General features: G+C 45.1%; 1 protein-coding gene across 3 annotated transcripts in view; it reads left to right on the top strand.

The window, feature by feature from the left end:
• LOC138783991 (tachykinin-like peptide) overlaps window positions 1-12,450 on the top strand; it is a 43,386-nt gene extending 30,936 nt beyond the window's left edge. For 2 of the 3 annotated variants that reach the window (XM_069959396.1, XM_069959395.1), the window contains exons 3-6: window positions 1,256-1,349; window positions 2,141-2,164; window positions 7,201-7,254; window positions 11,752-12,450. In XM_069959396.1, the coding sequence (XP_069815497.1) occupies window positions 1,256-1,349; window positions 2,141-2,164; window positions 7,201-7,254; window positions 11,752-11,801 (222 nt within the window). In that variant the 3' untranslated portion in view covers window positions 11,802-12,450. The remainder of the gene's footprint in view (window positions 1-1,255; window positions 1,350-2,140; window positions 2,165-7,200; window positions 7,255-11,751) is intronic. The other variant, XM_069959397.1, reaches the window with a different exon arrangement.
• Window positions 12,451-21,412: the final 8,962 nt, after the last annotated feature.

Here is a 21,412-nt window from a genome sequence, read left to right as displayed (position 1 = left end):
TTTAACCATCTTCAGTCTCATGAAGACAACTCCATGCCACGAGGCCTACAGACATCATAGATGGGAGTCAAGAACTTGATGATCTGGAGCTCCTGCCTCATCCAAATCCTGTACATGGAAGGCTGCTCATCTGTAATGTATAACTGGCCACCACTTATCCCTGATCATGGGTGATTGGCGATAAGAAATCTGTGTCGATCATGTGATCACTAACCCGCCATTAATCTGTATGTGGTTTGTCTTGATCAGATCACCCTTTTAATGAAGGTTTATGGTCAATCCCATGGAGGTGACACATATTCTTCCACTATTACTAGTGTTTCTTGCCTGTTTTTACTTTATTCCTTGGCTGTATTTTAGTTCTGCAAAATAATGATCCATATAGGATAAGTGACTGCGGCTCAGCTACATTATATGTTGGATCCTCATCTTGTCTCTATCCATCCCTCCATGTTCCTATGCTTTCCCTATCACTGAGGTTCTCAGCCCCATCTGCAGAGCTATGTATAATGCAGTCAATGTGGATAATGTGGTTTATTGTAAATGGGATTTCAAGGCAATTATGGCCACTTAACATGTAGGGATTGACTGTAAAATTGTAAAAATCCCGACAATGTGAAGGTCATAGGAAGAGAGTGCGGCTTCCTAGTATTCATATTAACTGTTTATGGGGAATTTGTGGCTTTGTGTGTTTCCAGTTATATTGATTACTGGTGGGAGGAGAAGTTAGCTACTTCCTTCCTCACTTATCTGTTCTTATATATTGGGGCGAGGGTTCTAATTTTAGGATTTACAATGAAAATCAAGTTATTCAAAGTACCAAATGATGCGTGATGGCAGATGCCAAGGGAAAGAAGGATCAGGCAGTTGGTTTTCATCTGCCCGATCATTTTGTTTTTTGGGAGATAAACCTCTTCCGGAAGAGTCTGGCACTGGCTTACCTCTCCACATTGGGAATGTATGCTAAGCCAAGTGTGCATGTGTACATAGCAGGGGTAGGGAACCTTGGCTCTCCAGCTGTTGCAAAACTACAACTCCCATCATGTCTGGACAGCCATGGCGATCCAGGCATGATGGGAGTTGTAGTTTTGCAACAGCTGGAGAGCCAAGGTTCCTTACCTCTGGTATATCAGGATCAGCATTCGCCCAGTGCAGGTCCATTGATGCAGAATTATGTTCACAGGTTCCGTAAACTCAAAACATTTTTACAAAAATTTGTGTAATTTTTACAAAAAATTTTACAAAATTTTTCTAGGAGGAGTTACCCGTGTTTGAAAATTTCCTACAGAGAATTGCAAGGAAACCAAGACCTGATCAGTTTTATGGTTTAATGGGAAAGCGGAACAATGGTAAGTATAACAATAGTATGTATTATGTACGCTGTATTATGGGACGGGGGGTATTATAACAGATAATGGAGACGGCCATGTTTTATCCAGTGTGCTGGTCTCACTCATCGTTGACGCTTTTGAGGCTTCTGTTTTAACTAACGTTCAACACATAAAAAAAATCTCTTACCGTTTTGTGTATACATCTCCGGCACAGGTCTGTGTGTCTCCATGGATACAGACTACAAACAGACCCTAGTAACTCTGATCCTGCAGACACTCTGATCAGCAAAAGGAAGTATGCAGGATCAGACTACACAGTGGGAGTTTGTAGTCTGTTACCATGGAGACACATAGCAAAATGGTTAGACGGTTTTTAATAAAGACTATTTGCAGATGTCTTATTATTATTATTACTTTTTTATTATTGGTGCATTAGAGCAATAAAAAAATACATGGTGGGAGTGGTTACAGCAGTTTGACCCCCCCTCCCCACCCTTGATACACTCATCCCTTACTCTGACAACCCATTTAAGCCACAGAAACAACCAAGTGCCACCTCTTAGCTGTCCCCACTCCATTCACCCCCCCCCCCCCTTTATCCTATTAGGTGAGAGTTGTCAATAAATGTTTATGGTAGGGAAACCCCTTTAAGACACCGACCCTATTGAATAGGCCAGCTACAGTCTGGGTAGTCTATATACTTAGTGATGACATCACTGCTTACTAGTGTTAACCTTTTACAATAGTGACTAAGCTTTTACAAGATGGCCACCCACTCAATGACTTAATTTTTATTTCCTTTCTTTTAGGATACGGCCAGATGTCCCGTAAACGTAAGTTTGCATCCCATCTTAACGTATTACCGTATACGCCGTGAGACCCTTTTCCCGCTATTTACTGTAACAGTTAACATTGTTTTTGTCCTCAGACTTTTTTTTTCTTTCCAATATTAGGATTCCGTTCCCATCCCTCATTGCCTCCATGTAATCAGATGAGCGGCGCAGCAGATGTGCAATTATAACAGCCTGGCCGCCGTAGGATTGTATTATTATTAAGGCTGTGTTCTTATTAGCGCTTAATAGGACGGAATTAGGGAGGATTATTAAAACCAGAGCACGGAGAAAAGACGCCATCATATATGGCAAACAAGATGGTGGCATAAACTCAATGAACAGAATAGCATTGGTTGCTAGGGAGAGATGAGGAGCGGCCCATGGCAACCAGTTAGAGTCTGGTGTAAGTGAGACAATCAGTAAGTGATCTGATTGGTTCTTATTACCTGCTTGATTACTTTGGCCTGTACTGTTTTTTTCTTTGAAACTTTATTAGGTTTACAAAATACAAACAAATACAATAGCAGCAAAAGGAGCAAAAACAATGACACTACACCCTCGGCCTCATTTTCTATATCTGTAAGGACTTGTTCCCATAGAAATCAATCTGTATCTATAATATTTTTAAGTGAAGCTAAAGGGGCTGACAATCTTCAAGGACTCTCCAAAAACAAGCTGATCACTTATAATCAAATGGGAGAACAAGGTAGCAGGTGTTTAGTTTCCTGACAGCGCCACCACAGGCTAAATGGGGAATAGCAAGAACAAGTGGCCATTAAACTTAATGGTTGGTCCTCCAGAGATAGAGTCGCTATTCTCCTCTCCAGGTATTTGAGGTTTTAAAGCCCCGACATTTAAAGGTGAGATTTCTAAACCAGACAACCCCTCTAAGAAATAAAAGCTAAGCTCTAACTGGTTTCTAGGGACGTCTATATTGGCCAATAGTTCCAATTTTGTCACCAAAGGGCACATATCATCCCCGCCTAATGTGCCAGGTTTGGGAATATTCATGGGACTTAAATATCCAAATCTTGGCCTCGGTTTAGATTGGAGTGTTCCTTTAAGGATACTTAGGAGAGTCTCAGTGGCCTCAGTTTAGATTGGAGTGTTCCTTTAAGGATACTTAGGAGTCTCAGTGGCCTCAGTTTAGATTGGAGTGTTCCTTTAAGGATACTTAGAGGAGGCTTAGTGACCTCAGTTTAGATTGGAGTGTTCCTTTAAGGATACTTAGAGGAGTCACTGTGGCCTCAGTTTAGATTGGAGTGTTCCTTTAAGGATACTTAGGAGAGTCTCGGTGGCCTCAGTTTAGATTGGAGTGTTCCTTTAAGGATACTTAGGAGAGTCTCGGTGGCCTCAGTTTAGATTGGAGTGTTCCTTTAAGGATACTTAGAGGAGGCTTAGTGGCCTTAGTTTAGATTGGAGTGTTCCTTTAAGGATACTCAGGGTAACATGTCCCTTGAAAGTTCCCCAATACACAGCAATCCCACAAAGGGAAAAAGAAAAACCCCACGCTATAAAATATAGGAGTATCAGAAAACTGCATTTCCTTGGATGTGTACGGGAGGCCACGCCCCCTCTATAAACTTTATTCCGTATATTTACTATATATATATTACATACATATTTTACACTCCCATTCTTTTTTTACGTATAGGATTTGGTCAAATATCTCGTAAACGTAAGTTAGCACTGCGCCTGATTTGGTATTCTGGTGATTTTCTGCATGGATGGACAGAATCGGGATCGCTGTCATAGTCAATCATCCTTCTTATGATTATCGCTTATTGAATATTGATTCCTGGGAATCACAGTAGAGTTATCTTCACCTTGTGAGTCTTTGGCTTTTACCTCTGCTGATGTCGGGATACATGGCGGCTAACTCTCCATTCACATCTAAAGCTGCGTTCACAGTCGTGCTGGTCGTCTGTCACCAGAGAGCAGTGCATTGTGGGAGCTGAGAAAATAGAAAATAAGTAAAGACTAGCACCACAATAATAACTTAGCGGGTATCCCATGTGTAACTGAGGACTGATCATCTGATCACCATGTCCACAGCAGCTGGAACCCTCAGTGATCGACTGTTATTACTGCTAGCGGCAGTACATTTTACAGACAGTGGCCACTACAGGAGAGATGTGGTATTACATGGTACTCCATAGTGGGAGCTGCTCTCTTCTCTATGTTATAGGAGGGGATCCCAAGGGGTTTGACCTTTCTATGATGTCTATAATAGAGTATATAGATGGGGTTGTCCTACCGGTATAACTTTTTATATGGACTCCAAGTGAAAGGTTGATAAAATGGAGCTTTATGACTTGGACAACTCAACATGTCTGACTGTGGAATTCATCAACATAAGAAAGATGGTGTGCTAAATTTCTCAAAAATGGTGCCTGTGGTAGGATACATTTATCACCATACTAGATTTGCTGTCATGATTATGTCACCTCCATGGCTGCTGGGACTGTTTGCAAGGAAATCCTAGTGTACGGTATTCTTAGTATTCCAAAAATAGCTTGAAAAGTTTTCTAGTACTGTAATACTGATGGCCTGTCTTTATAATAGGATACACCACCAATTCTCTGTTCTCTGAACACTTCATGAACAGCGCCATACATTTGGCTGTGGCTGTCATTGGTACTGCAGCTCATTCGCAAATGGAAGCGCTGTGTCCCCTTCATGCCTGACTAATAGGGAGACAGATATTAATGGTGTAGTCTTAGTATTTTAGCAGCAGAAACCCCCTTTAACATACTGGATCATTAGCTGATCTCGTGCTGGGTTGCTCAGATTTTAGAGAATCACATTCTGGGGAGGGTAGGACGGGCCCTAGGGTTGGGTTCCAACCGTTCCATGACTAGTGCCAGTTATTTCCCCAGTCCATACATATGCTATGGAGACCACTTAGGTTGCTGGTGGACTCTCACAGATTCTGGGTCTCATCATGAATTCCATAGTAAATGCATCCATGAAGAAGATCAAAGACCTAAATCCTCACAGACGTTAAAGTGTCACTGTTGTTTAAAAATTTTTGGGGGGCAGAAATCAATAGTACAGGCGATTTTAAGAAAATTTGTAATTGGGTTTATTAGCTGAAAAATAAATTTTTATCATGAAAAAGGAGTTTGAAGCTCTCCCCCCTGTCTTTACAGTTTTCTATTGAGAGGGGAGGGGTGGAGGGAGATGAGGAACCAAAACAGGACAAGAAAGATATAATTTACAGCTACGTCACCGGGCTATCTCCTCTGAAGTCAGCGCTGACCCCTCTGACCTCTGAATACCGGCTTTCACACAGGTGCCGCTGCGTAATCCTTTGTTCTCTGCTCTCTGCTGGCGACTAATCTTCCTCTTCCCCCCTCCCCTCTCTATAGAGCAGACAGGGGCATGTCTAATGCAACAAGACATAATTTCCTGATAATGAGCAGTGAATGAGAGAGAGAGAGGAGGGGGGGGGGGACCTGGGGAAAGGCTTTTTGAATGCAGATAATGGCATATTTGCCCAATAAACCCAATTACAAAGTTTCTTAAAATTGCCTGGACTATTGATGTCTGCAAAAAAACAAACAAACTAAAAAAAAACGACGGTGACACTTTAAATATTCTGGCAACGCTTAAAGGGGTGTCTGCTTTGAACAATCGCTTTGGTTATAAGGGTCTCTGGCAATAAGCTGATCACATGGCCTCCTTCTGCTGGAAAGTGTTTCATTTCTCTGCAGCGCCACCACTGGGGATATCAAGCATTGCGCAGTCCACACTGAAATCAATACGATGCATGGACGTGCTGGGTCCTCCAGTTAGAGAGACACTCTTTCTAGCTGCTCTTCACTCTATGGCTATGGATTAGGGTCTTGAAAGGGGAACTTTTTCCTGTGGACTCTGCTTGGCACAGTCTAGTGATTGAAGGAATTGGCATGATGTCTATGAATTAGTCAAGCTCTGTGCTTGCTGTCAGTGAATGGAAATGTTATCTGCTATAGATTTGTTATAATTCGTTGGAAAGACTGTGATGGGACCCTGTGGACAGAACTAACTCCCTATACTGAACATATGTAGACTCTATACAGCTCCAGTGAAGTAAGCCGACCATACTGTGTTTGTCATCTAGCATCCCAGCCATCCGCTAACCTATCTGGGAGCAAGTGTCCAGTTTACCAGCAGTGCCCCCACAGGAGAAGTGAAGCATTACACTGTTCCATTTGACCTTGTGATACTTGGGTGCGTTGGGTTCTTAAAGGGGTTATCCAGCGCTACAAAAACATGGCCACATTTCCCTCTCTCGTCTCCAGATTGGGTGGGGTTTCCAACTAAGTTCCATTGAAGTAAATGAAGCTTAATTGGAAACCACATCTGAACTGGAGACAAGAGAGGGGGAAAAGTGGCCATGTTTTTGTAGCGCTGGATAACCCCTTTAAGAGCAGGAGACCCTCCTTCCAGTTATTCTCTGCTCTGACTAATTCATGAAGGTTACAGATGAGGGGACGCTCCATCCATTAACTCACAATTTCGAGAATGGATGTTATAACCTGCCCCTTTAAGTGCAGGTATAGCTTATGCACCAAGGCCCGATCCATCCAAGCTCTAACTTCCAACCCTATGACTATAGATGACTAATGTTCATCCTAAAAGCCGCTCATCCGAGACGTGACTTCCTCTAAATTCCTTCATTCCTCCCTATGTACGAGCCATTGATTCGCCAGTCTGCTGTGGTCTTATGGTTGAATAATAAAGAAACGATCAATGGGATCAATGATTGATGGAAATTCTCTAATCGGAAGTAGATAAACAAACGTTAACCCTTTCCCTGCTCCGCATCCCCCAACATTTTCCCATCCCCCACCATCAAATTTTCGGGGGGGGGGGGGGGGATAAGAAATCTGATGACTCTTATTGCATCGTTGCCTTCCACCCTATATATATCTGTTGACCCAATGAATCTGTCTAATTATTAATGTTATTTGATCATTCAAAATTTTTTCCCAAATTTTTTTCAATTTCTGTTATAAAAACCCACAATCCTCGCCATGTATATTTTTCAGGGTATAAATCAGATACCTTTTATGGACTTATGGGCAAAAGATCTTTATCCTCCGGTAGGTATCTGTCCTGTGTATCATTGATAAGAGGCCGGTTTTATGAATGATACAGTGTGTGGTCTATGATGTAACACTCTATGTAACAACGTTTCCCTCATTTTTTATGTGTTTGTTACCTACCAAACCCAATGGGACTCTAATACAGATCCAGAACCACCGCCCAAGAGAGTGGGGGTAGACCCTGAGATGGGAGGGGAGGACGGGGGAGATTTAAGGGGTATTACTATGTTACAGCTCCATAGGCCTTGAAGTGGTTGAGGGTGGTAAACGTTCCTGTCCCCATAAGGTCCTATGTGTCTAGCTGTACGTATATATCCTACTATAAGCCCATACTGCACCACTATGAGCCTCCACGTATTATTCTGTACAGGGCACGACATTACATATCATCATGTACCATATGGCGGCACACTTACTATACACAAGCCTCTGATATGGATTTAGAGGATTTCTATGCAGGCAGATAAAGGTTCATATTTCACAGATTTCCACCGGGTTCGTTGCACGTCTATATTCCATTCTATGCGATATTACAGAAACATTTATTTATTGAGAAAAACACGGTGGACCATATGGCGGCGCATTTAGTAAGCACAGGTCCCTAATCTATAGAATTTATGCACTTTTGTACACGTTTCAGATTTCCATCATGTTTGTTGTGTAGGTGTGCTACATTCCATCCCATGCCACATTACAGAAGCATTGTTTATGGGGAGAATACTGTGCACCATATGGCGGCACATTTAGTAAGCACAGGTCGTTAATTTGGGTTTTAAAGGGATTCCATGCGCTGCTGTACATAGACGATGCATGCAGCTCTGCAGCACAGACTGTTTCCAAAGCCAGGAGAGCGCCGTAAAGGATAAGAGAGTAGGAGCACTATGAGACGATGGAAGTTTTAAGATGTGGAGTGACTCCCTGTTGCGTCCATTTGTTGTAAGTGACGGGGTCAACCTTGGAGCACATTGAACATCCTCCTGCCAGAATTGCTCACTGAATTATTTAGCTCCTCGTCTCCTTCTTTAAGTCCATCCAGGGCGCACATTACATATCAAGTGCTGCCTAATGAATTACCCCATGGGAAACACTTTTTAAAGCTTCAATGCAAATGATGACAAATTGCTAAGCAGCTGTAGGGAAGCGCCGAGCCGCCGAGCCAGCCCAATCTCCGGGCCCGCTCATCACTACCGGCCATGGTAGCCCGTCACTTCTTATAGAGAGGCAGAGCAATCAGACAGTGACAGGACCTGCACGTGGTGGGGAGCGTCAGCAAGTGTGTGTGTATGTGGGGGGCAGGAAGTAGGGGGGCTATTTTAGATTTGTTCTTTTTATTTTATGTATATTTTTATATTTCATTAAGAAAATAATTCTCGTCACCTAAATACTAATAAGTTGTAAAATATTTAACGCGTGCGGCTGAGGTTTGTTACTTACAGTATATGGCACTATTTCTACAGAACCAAATATAAAGGGGTGCAGTCATGGTGTCATCACCCAGCTACGCGTGGACGGGGTGTTGGGATCTACATGTAATGTAGCGTAAATAACAGAAGATTTATTGTGCCGATCCCCACTGCAATCTGCCACGTGTGCACCCGACCCTATTACTACCATATATATATATATATATATATATATATATATATATATATATATATATATAAAATATATAAAAAGTTGCAATTGAAGACAGCGTCCTAAAGTATCAAAAAATATTATCCTTTATTTTGCCATATGCGTATAAAAATACAACGTTTCGGCCCTTTAAAACATACTGAGAAAGGCTCAGTATGTTTTAAAGGGCCGAAACGTTGTATTTTTATACGCATATGGCAAAATAAAGGATAATATTTTTTGATACTTTAGGACGCTGTCTTCAATTGCAACTTTTTTTTGGATAAAGTACTGGGTACAGGCCAACCCAGTGGAGGACTGTGCGTCTGCACGGAGGTTCCGCTGTTTCCACTTGGAATAGACTATATATATATATATATATATATATATATATATATATATATATATATATACATATTATACAGGAACCAGAGATGGAGGAATGCTTTCTCCTGGACGCAGTTATTTGTGCATCATCACCTTCTAGTTTTATTTAATAAAATGAGGATGACTACTACTACTCCTTCTTCTCCTTTGCTCCTCCTCCCCCTACTACCCTGTCTCCTACTATTTCTTCTCCTACTACTTCTCTTCCTCCTACTTCTACTACTCTTCTCCTCCTACTCTTACTCCTACTCCTCCTCTTACTAATCCTCCTTCTCCTCCTCCTCCACCACCTGTCCTCCTCCTTCATATCTTACTACACATTCCTTCTCCTCCTCCTCTTCCTTCACCTCCTCCTAATATTCCTCCTCCTTCACCTCCTCCTCCTGTTTTTCCTCCTCTTCTCCTCCTACTATTCTTCCACTTCCTCCTCCTACTCCTTCTCCTCCTTCTACTATTCCTCCTCATACTCCTTCACCTTCTCCTCCTGCTATTCGTCCCCATACTCCTTCACCTCCTCCTCCTCCTATTCCTCCTCTTCCTCTTTCACCTCCTCCTCCTACTATTCCTCCCCATACTCCTTCACCTCCTCCTCCCCTTCCTCCTTTACCTCCTCCTACTATTCCTCCACTTCCTCCTCCTACTATTCCTCCTCCTCCTCCTCCCAGATGACCTGTGGTTCTTCCCATTTTTATCCCTGACCATTTTATGTTACATCTCTGCATATCCTACTCTAACAGTATATGTCCTGTACGGCTAGGTTCACACACAGTAAAATAAAGGCTAAATATGGCCGTAATCATGAATGAAGATAAAACAATGTGTGAATGGATAAAAAGAAGAATGGTTGTATTCTAAAAAAGTCAATTGCGACCAATACTAATCAATCGTAAGCGTTATTAATTACGGCCATTATTACATACCATGTGTGCACTGTCGTCCAATTTCCCATTGATTTATTATATTGAAGGGACAGCTGTATTTTGACCTATGTTTTACTTTGTGTGAATATTTCCTATGGCAGTGTAACTTGTCTTTTGTAAATTGTATGGTCCCTGTTAAAGTTTCTATCTATCTATCTATCTATCTATCTATCTATCTATCTATCTATCTATCTATCTATCTATCTATCTATCTATCTCTATCTCCTATCTATCTATCTATCTATCTCCTATCTATCTCCTATCTATCTCCTATCTATCTATCTATCTATCTATCTATCTATCTCCTATCTATCTATCTATCTATCTATCTATCTATCTATCTATCTATCTATCTATTATCTATCTATCTATCTATCTATCTATCTCCTATCTATCTATGTATCTATCTATCTATCTATCTATCTATCTATCTATCTATCTATCTATCTCCTATCTATCTATCTATCTCCTATCTATCTATCTATCTATCTATCTATCTATCACCTATCTATCTATCTATCTATCTATCTATCTATCTATCTATCCATATATCTATCTCCTATCTATCTATCTCCTATCTATCTATCTATCTACTATCTATCTATCTATCTATCTATCTATCTATCAATCATCTATCTATCTATCTATCTATCTATCTATCTATCTCCTATCTATCTATCTCCTATCTATCTATCTATCTATCTATCTATCTCCTATCTATCTATCTATCTATCTATCTATCTATCTATCTCCTATCTATCTATCTATCTATCTATCTCCTATCTATCTATCTATCTATCTATCTATCTATCTATCTCCTATCTATCTATCTATCTCCTATCTATCTATCTATCTATCTATCACCTATCTATCTATCTATCTATCTATCTATCTATCTATCTATCTATCTATCTCCTATCTATCTCCTATCAATCTCCTATATATCTATCTAGCTATCTATCTATCACCTATCTATCTATCTATCTATCTATCTATCTATCACCTATCTATCTATCTATCTATCTATCTATCTATCTATCTATCTCCTATCTATCTATCTATCTATCTATCTATCTATCTCCTATCTATCTATCTCCTATCTATCTATCTATCTATCTTTCTATCTATCTATCTCCTATCTATCTATCTATCTATCTATCTATCTATCTATCTATCTATCTATCTATCTATCTCCTATCTATCTATCTATCTATCTATCTATCTATTATCTATCTATCTCCTATCTATCTCCTATCTATCTCCTATCTATCTATCTATCTATCTCCTATCTATCTATCTATCTATCTATCTATCTATCTATCTATCTATCTATCTATCTATCTATCTATCTATCATCTCCTATCTATCTCCTATCTATCTCCTATCTATCTATCTATCTATCTATCTATCTATCTATCTATCTATCTATCTATCTATCTCCTATCTATCTATCTATCTATCTATCTATCTGTCTATCTATCTATCTATCTATCTATCTATCTATCTATCTATCTATCAATATAATATATATAGATATCATTTTAACCTTTAATCTTTATCTCTCCCCCCATAGGATCAACAGAAAGGAACACGATACAAAACTACGAGAGAAGACGCAAATGAGACCCCCGCTGCCACCCAATCCCACGACGAAACTTCATTCATTGAACCAGAAGATGAAGTGTAATATATTATATCCAGTGTAAAATGAATACTTATTTATTTTAAAATTGGTTTAGCTTGTATATTCAATAAAGTTATTATTTTTAATAGTGTGGCAATGATACTTGTCCTATAAGTGTGCTGTGATTCTCCGACTATCACTCTCATCGGGATAATGTAATCGGGATATGACTGGAGAGTGGGCCGGCCGGCGGAGGAGGATGTGACGTGGTGAGGAACCTCATCCCCTATGGAGGATCTCATGGTGAGGTTCCTCATTGTAGCAGATTCTTCCCTATGTGAAGACGACCTATCTATCCTGTAGAAGGGGTAGAGGCCGCCACATGCTGGTATTTGTAGTCCATTCATATATGGGGTCGTTACCCCGACCGCCTAGATATGCCGCTTTGCCAGGACGTGGGTGGGAGGCAGATGTTAAGTGTTTCAATGTTTCATGACACCAGGACGACTCTTGTACCTTTGTTATTGACCAGGCGTTGGTATCATTGCAGCATGTTTCTTTTATTTCCTAAATGTGAATCCAAAGTCTTCATTTCCTAGTTTAGATTTTTTCTGATAGTGGCACTTTGAATAAAAAAAAAACTTGAGATTTTGCAACATTTCCTTGTGTTTCGAGCTTCTTTATTTTCCATATTGAAGACATAATGTGGCCCCCGAACTGTGGCCCTTATGAATGTTACAACTGGAAAGCCACTAGTTAAAGGGGTACTCCAGCAAATCAACTGGAGTCAACAAGTTATATAGGTTTGTAAATTACTTCTATTTACAAATCGCCAGTCTTCCAGTACTTATTAACTGCTGTATGTCCTGCAGGAAGTGGTGTATTCTTTCCAGTGCTCTCTGCTGCCACCTCTGTCCATGTCAGGAACTGTCCAGAGCAGGAGCGGTTTTCTATTGGGATTTTCTGCTGCTCTGGACAGTTCCTGACATGGACAGAGGTGGCAGCAGAGAGCACTGTGTCAGACTGGAGAGAATACACCACTTCCTGCAGGACATACAGCAGCTGATAAGTACTGGAAGACTGGAGATTTTTAAATAGAAGTAAATTTCAAGTTTAAATAACTTTCTGACACCAGTTGAATTGAAAGATTTTTTTCTTTTGCCAGAATATCCCTTTAGGGGCCATGTACTGTGAGGCTGGGCTTGGTTGGTCTTATTAATGGCTGGTGAGGACCTGAAGGGATGTGGTCCGAACTGGGGTTAAAATGATGATAGTCATGTACCCTCATCATGAAAATGATATAGGGGCACCATTATCCCCTCCAGAACCCTAATAGATAACAATAAGGGGTTGTCACTTCTCCCTTAAAGGGAAGGAACCTTTCTATTGATGAGCTGTTCTCAGGATAGGCCGTCAATATGTGATCGGGGGTCTGGCACCCTGCAACCCTGACGATCAGCTGCGGATCTTACATATATATAGTGAACTGAGCCCGGAGCAGACAGCAGCCATGATGGAGGTGACTAGGAGCTGAGCTGCAGAGACCCAGCACTGCCATTACACCATATACTACCCAGCACTGCCATTACACGATATACTACCCAGCACTGCCATTACACCATATACTACCCAGCACTGCCATTACACGATATACTACCCAGCACGGCCATTACACCATATACTACCCAGCACGGCCATTACACCATATACTACCCAGCACTGCCATTACACCATATACTACCCAGCACTGCCATTACACCATATACATCACTGCCAGCTCTCTTCTTTGTGTATGCTCCCCCGCATTGGTGGGTGCTGGGCATTTTATACTGTTTAGAAGTCTTCACAAAACAATAGCAGCCATAGTATCCTTTATGAATAGTGATGGCCATAGCGTCCCCAATAATGACCCCCATAGTGCCCCCAATAGTGTCAGTCACAGCTCCCCCAATAATACCAGCCATATCTCCCCAATAGTCCCAATCATAGTACCCACCATAATGCCAGCCATAGCACCCCCTATGGTGCCAGCCATAACACCCCTAAAAGTGCCAGTCATAGTTCCCCCAATAGTGCCAATCATAACACCCCCATTAACACCAGCCATGGCTTCCTAATAGTGCCAATCATAGTACCCACAATAATGCCAGCTATAGCACCCCTTAATAGCGCCAATCATAACACCCCCAATAAGGCCAGTCATAGCACCACCAAGAATATCAGTCATAACACCCCCAATAATGCCAATCATAGTACCCACAATAATGCCAGCCATAGCACCCCCAATAGTGCCAATCATAACACCCCCAATAAGGCCAGTCATAGCACCCCTAATAATACCAGCCATGGCTCCCCAATAGTGCCAATCATAGTAACCATAATACTGCCCGCCATAGCGACCACAATAGTGCCAGTCATAGTGTCCTAAATAGTGACAGCCAGTGTCCTAAATAGTGACAGCCATAGTGCCCACAATAGTGCCAGTTATAGCTTCCAGAATAGTGACAGCCATCATGCCCACAATAGTACCCGTCATATCATCCCAAATAGTGACAGCCATAGTGCCCATGTTAGTGCCAGTCATAGTGACCATGGCTGACTAGAGAGACTCCAAACTTTAAGAAGTCTTGAGAAAAGAAAGTGTCCAGCAATATGGAGAATACGCCCATTATATATAGACATGTCCTTGGCGTAACCATGGCAACACTAGCGGAAAACATCCAAGGCCTCATGCATAAGAACAAATCTAACATAAAAGGTGTGCATGTTGCCATAGCAACCTATAAGTATCTGCCTTGAAAACTGGAATCTGGTTGGTTGCTATGGGCAACACAATATATTTGGTTACCCACAGTCCTCCTGGGGCAGAGACTTGGGTGGCTTCTAGGCCCTGTATCATAATCCCATGGTAAAACCACTTGGCGCCGAGAAAGTGGCCACCACCAGACCTCTAGACCTCCAGAGCTCCCTAGCTCCATGTCCCATTCATATACTGTTCCCTCTTACCATAGAGAAGGTCTTTGGGTCTGACAGACACCATGGCCCAGGTACAGCTGCCACCTCTATGGGCCTGACAGACACCACGGCCTAGGTACGGCTGCTACCTCTATGGGCCTGACAGACACCACGGCCCAGGTACGGCTGCTACCTCTATGGGCCTGACAGTCACCATGGCCCAGGTACGGCTGCTACCTCTACGGGCCTGACAGACACCACGGCCAGTGGCGTAGCCACCGTGGTCGCGGGGGTCGCCGCCGCGACGGGGCCCCCCGATCAGTCACTCTTGTGACCGCAAGCATTGTTTTGCTTGCGGTCACAAGAGTCTGGCTCCGTCTTTCCCACGGCTGCTGCGCGGCTGCCGGGGGTGTCGCGTCTTACCCCCGGCAGCGCGCGCATCCCAGAACTCCCTGCGCGCCTTGGGCCCTGACTTCCGGTTTCCGGCGCGCAGGGAGTTCTGGGATGCGCGCGCTGCCGGGGATAAGACGCGGCAGCCGCGCAGCAGCCGGGGACAGATCGAAGGAGTGAGGATCAACGTGGGAGCGCGATGTCAGGTGAGTTAAGTTTTGTTTTTTTATCAGCCTGTACGGGTGGGGGGAAAGAGGGGGCCATCTATGAGGGTGGGGGGAAAGAGGGGGCCATCTATGAGGGTGGGGGGAAAGGAGGGGGCCATCTATGAGGGTGGGGGGAAAGGAGGGGGCCATCTATGAGGGTGGGGGGAAAGGAGGGGGCCATCTATGAGGGTGGGGGGAAAGGAGGGGGACATCTATGAGGGTGGGGGGAAGGAGGGGGCCATCTATGAGGGTGGGGGGAAAGGAGGGGGCCATCTATGAGGGTGGGGGGAAAGGAGGGGGGCATCTATGAGGGTGGGGGGAAAGAGGGGGCCATCTATGAGGGTGGGGGGAAAGAGGGGGCCATCTATGAGGGTGGGGGGAAAGAGGGGGCCATCTATGAGGGTGGGGGGGAAAGAGGGGGGCATCTATGAGGGTGGGGGGAAAGGAGGGGGGCATCTATGAGGGTGGGGGGAAAGGAGGGGGCCATCTATGAGGGTGGGGGGAAAGGAGGGGGCCATCTATGAGGGTGGGGGGAAAGGAGGGGGACATCTATGAGGGTGGGGGGAAAGAGGGGGCCATCTATGAGGGTGGGGGGAAAGGAGGGGGCCATCTATGAGGGTGGGGGGAAAGGAGGGGGGCATCTATGAGGGTGGGGGGAAAGAGGGGGCCATCTATGAGGGTGGGGGGAAAGAGGGGGCCATCTATGAGGGTGGGGGGAAAGAGGGGGCCATCTATGAGGGTGGGGGGGAAGGAGGGGGGCATCTATGAGGGTGGGGGGAAAGGAGGGGGGCATCTATGAGGGTGGGGGGAAAGAGGGGGCCATCTATGAGGGTGGGGGGAAAGAGGGGGCCATCTATGAGGGTGGGGGGAAAGAGGGGGGCATCTATGAGGGTGGGGGGGAAGGAGGGGTGCATTTATGAGGGTGGGGGGAAAGAGGGGGGCCATCTATGAGGGTGGGGGGAAGGAGGGGGCCATCTATGAGGGTGGGGGGAAAGAGGAGCCATCTATGAGGGTGGGGGGAAAGAGGGGCCATCTATGAGGGTGGGGGGGGGAAGGGGACCATCTATAAGGGAGGGGGGGTGAAGGGGACCATCTATAAAGGGGGGGAAAGGGGACCATCTATAAGGGAGGGGGGGGAAAGGGGACCATCTATAAGGGAGGGGGGGAAAGGGGACCATCTATAAGGGAGGGGGGGGGGGGGGAAGGGGACCATCTATAAGGGAGGGGGGGGGAAAGGGGACCATCTATAAGGGAGGGGGGGAAGGGGACCATCTATAAGGGAGGGGGGGGGGGAAGGGGACCATCTATAAGGGAGGGGGGGGAAAGGGACCATCTATAAGGGAGGGGGGGGGGGGAGGGGACCATCTATAAGGGAGGGGGGGGAAGGGGACCATCTATAAGGGAGGGGGGGGAAGGGGACCATCTATAAGGGAGGGTGGGGGGAGAGGGGGCCATCTATAAGGGAGGGTGGGGGGAGAGGGGACCATCTATAAGGGAGGGGGGGGGAAGGGGACCATCTATAAGGGAGGGGGGGGAAAGGGACCATCTATAAGGGAGGGGGGGGGAAGGGGACCATCTATAAGGGAGGGGGGGGAAGGGGACCATCTATAAGGGAGGGTGGGGGGAGAGGGGACCATCCATAAGGGAGGGTGAGGAGAGAGGGGGCCATCTATAAGGGAGGGGGTAGAGGGGGCCATCTATAAGGGAGGGGGTAGAGGGGGCCATCTATAAGGGAGGGGGTAGAGGGGGCCATCTATTTGGGGGGGGCAACATAGGGGGAGAGGGAATACACAGAGGGGGGCATATATTATTAGGAGGTCACATAGAGTCAGGGCTACCCACTAAATGAGGGTGTAAAGGGGACAATACAGATGTGCAGTGTGTATATAGATGGAGATGGTGTCAGAGTGTGGAGCCTAATATGTCTGTCTGGCAGATTCTGTGGATTCGTGGCTCGGAGAAGTTCTCATAACGGCCCTGGGCAGATGGAGAAGAAGATAAAAAGGGAAGAACTCCGATCAGAGAAGACGTCTCCTGTGAGTCACCTGATATAACTGCACTGTAATGTATATGGTGTATAGAACCTGTGTAGAGCTGGGGCCACCTCTATATGACTGGATGAGGTGATTTAGTATACTGGATTTGGTCAGTAACAATATGGTGGTGATGGTAGTGGTTGTGGTGTGGCGGTAATGTTTCCTCCCTATATACTGGTATTACTGGTAATATTGGTCTCAGTATACAGGATTTGGTCGGTAACAGTATGGCGGTAATAGGTAATATCTGTCTTGGTGTGTGTGTGTGTGTGTGTGTGTATATATATATATACATATATACATATATATATATATATATATATATACAGTGGTACCTTGGTTTAAGAGTAACTTCGTTTAAGAGCGTTTTGGTTTAAGAGCTCACAGTTTTTCAAAATTGTGACTTGGTTTAAGAGCATTGCTTTGGTTTAAGAACTTCCTGTATTGGGTGGGAGCGCGAGTGGAGAAGGGGCATGGCCTGCATAGCGGGGTCTACAGCACTGTACTCTAAACACCTTCCAAATCATAGCAGATCCCCTTCAGGCTGGGGCTTACATCAGGGGACAGGACTGTGGAGGTAATCTCTCCATAGCTGTAACCCCTCTCTCCCCGGACAGAGAGTGCTGCATGTATGTGCCCACATCTGCCCTGCTCATTCCTTCATGCTCTCTGCAGTCTCTGTCAGCCCTTGTGTTTCCCATCCTCTCCATTACTGTACAGTACAGAATAATAAATATATTTGGGGTGTGGAACCAATTGTCTGCATTTACATGATTTCTTATAGGAAAATTTGCTTTGGTTTAAGAGTGGATTTGGATTACAAGCACGGTCCTGGAACGAATTATGCTCATAATCCAAGGCACCACTGTGTATATATATATATATATATATACATACACACACACACACACACACACACAACAATAGCATCACTTGGTCGTGAAAGGAGGGGGGGGGGCCCAAGTTGGCCTCTCGCACCAGGGCCCAGGAGACATTAGCTACGCCCCTGACCACGGCCCAGCTACGGCTGCCACCTCTATGGGCCTGACAGACACCACGGCCCAGGTACGGCTGCTACCTCTATGGGCCTGACAGACACCACGGCCCAGGTACGGCTGCTACCTCTATGGGCCTGACAGACACCACGGCCCAGGTACGGCTGCTACCTCTATGGGCCTGACAGACACCATTGCCCAGGTAAGGCTGCTACCTCTATGGGCCTGACAGACACCACGGCCCAGGTACGGCTGCTACCTCTAAGGGCCTGACAGACCCCACGGCCCAGGTACGGCTGCTACCTCTACGGGCCTGACAGACACCACGGCCCAGGTACGGCTGCTACCTCTATGGGCCTGACAGACACCACGGCCCAGGTACGGCTGCTACCTCTATGGGCCTGACAGACACCATGGCCCAGGTATGGCTGCTACCTCTATGGGCCTGACAGACACCAGTGCCCAGGTACGGCTGCTACCTCTATGGGCCTGACAGACACCACGGCCCAGGTACGGCTGCTACTTCTATGGGCCTGACAGACACCATGGCCCAGGTATGGCTGCTACCTCTATGGGCCTGAGTCTGACAGACACCACGGCCCAGGTACGGCTGCTACTTCTATGGGCCTGACAGACACCATGGCCCAGGTACGGCTGCTACCTCTATGGGCCTGAGTCTGACAGACACCACGGCCCAGGTACGGCTGCTACCTCTATGGGCCTGACAGACACCATGGCCCAGGTATGGCTGCTACCTCTATGGGCCTGACAGACACCAGTGCCCAGGTACGGCTGCTACCTCTATGGGCCTGACAGACACCACGGCCCAGGTACGGCTGCTACTTCTATGGGCCTGACAGACACCATGGCCCAGGTATGGCTGCTACCTCTATGGGCCTGAGTCTGACAGACACCATGGCCCAGGTACGGCTGCTACCTCTATGGGCCTGACAGACACCATGCCCCAGGTACGGCTGCTACCTCTATGGGCCTGACAGACACCACGGCCCAGGTACGGCTGCTACCTCTACCAACCCCCCCCCCCCCCTTCCCCCCGGGCTCCATTGTTGTAGGAGAAGCCGGTGGAGCCTGAAATCAATACATGTTGGATACCACTTGTTCTGTGTTTTTACAACCTATTGGCTTTGGCTGCCGGGATTGTTCTACTTCATTACGTCAGGACATGTTTTTGCTTTTCTTCCTTTGTGTCTTCGGCTTTTACTCCTCCTGAATGATTTATAAGGGTCATTCCAAGTAAAACTCCCAATCCTGAGGCCGTACGGGAAGCTTCCCTGCTCTCAGGTCCAAGTTCTCATCTGGTAAAGTGGTTACATAACGGGAGGAGCCAGCATACAGCTCCTCGTATCTCAGCTGCCTGGACCCCTGTGAGGAAGACCACCCATGGCATTAGCCACTAACAAAAAGTCTGTATTAAAGGGGCAAAATCTTTCTCTTTCATATCAACTGGTTTCAGAAAGTTATATAGATTTGTGAATTACTTTGAAGTGAAAATCTCCAGTCTTCCAGTACTTATCAGCTGCTGTATGTCCTGCAGGAAGTGGTGTATTCTCTCCAGTCTGACACAGTGCTCTCTGCTGCCACCTCTGTCCATGTCAGGAACTGTCCAGAGCAGCAGCAAATCCCCATAGAAAACATCTCCAGCTCTGGATAGTTCCTGACATAGACAGAGGTGGCAGCAGAGAGCACTGTGTCAGACTAGAGAGAATACACCACTTCCTGCAGGACATACAGCAGCTGATAAGTACTGGAATACTGGAGATTTTTCAGATAGAAGTAAATTACAAATCTATATAACTTTCTTAAACCAGTTGATTTTAAAGAAAAAGATTTTCGCCGGAGTACCCATTTAAGGAACAAACCTTTAAATTTTTTTCTGCAGTCCAGAAACCATTCTGGATGGTGTAATAGCTATGGGGGGCTACGGACATTACAGGATGAAGGGGTGTACAGGATTAGTATGAATTCCAGAAAGAGTGACGCTCCTATGTTACATGAGTTTCATTACACACAGTGATGTCACAGCACATGAGTTTCATTACACACAGTGATGTCACAGTACAGGGATAATACACACAGTGATGTCACAGTACAGGGATAATATACACAGTGATGTCACAGTACAGGGATAATATACACAGTGATGTCACAGTACAGGGATAATACACACAGTGATGTCACAGTACAGGGATAATAAACGCAGTGATCTCACAGTACAGGGATAATACACACAGTGATGTCACAGTACAGGGATAATATACACAGTGATGTCACAGTACAGGGGGGATAATACACACAGTGATGTCACAGTACAGGGATAATAAACACAGTGATCTCACAGTACAGGGATAATACACACAATGATGTCACAGTACAGGGGGATAATACACACAGTGATGTCACAGTACAGGGGGATAATACACAGTGATGTCACAGTACAGGGATAATACACAGTGATGTCACAGTACAGAGATAATACACAGTGATGTCACAGTACAGGGATAATACACACAGTGATGTCACAGTACAGGGGGGATAATACACACAGTGATGTCACAGTACAGGGGGATAATACACACAGTGATATCACAGTACAGGGATAATACACACAGTGATGTCACAGTACAGGGGGGATAATACACACAGTGATGTCACAGTACAGGGGGATAATACACACAGTGATGTCACAGTATTGCAGTTTTATTCCTGTATTACAGATGTGGTCACCGCTGACACGCTGCTCCTTTCCTGCACAATGTCTTTGGTGGCGGCTTCTCCCTACTTGTCCGGGCGGCCTATCTCTTTGCTGGGTTGAAAGGTTAATATTACCATCCATAATCCGTGGTGGTCTGGGGGTAGTTATGGTTTAATATTTAATATCCCTGGAGGAATAGGGCGGTTTAGTAGTTCACGCTTATTATATCTAAATCAATATTTACTCCTAATCTGCTCCATGGAGATTCCTGGGTACTAAGAATGTGTATGAAGCAGTGAGGGCTCTGTATGGTGC

Source organism: Dendropsophus ebraccatus, chromosome 2 (assembly GCF_027789765.1).
Source record: "Dendropsophus ebraccatus isolate aDenEbr1 chromosome 2, aDenEbr1.pat, whole genome shotgun sequence".
NCBI classification, from domain to species: Eukaryota; Metazoa; Chordata; class Amphibia; order Anura; family Hylidae; genus Dendropsophus; species Dendropsophus ebraccatus.
The sequence above is the reverse complement of the archived record's forward strand: the minus strand, read 5'-3'. Positions and strand labels throughout refer to the sequence as shown.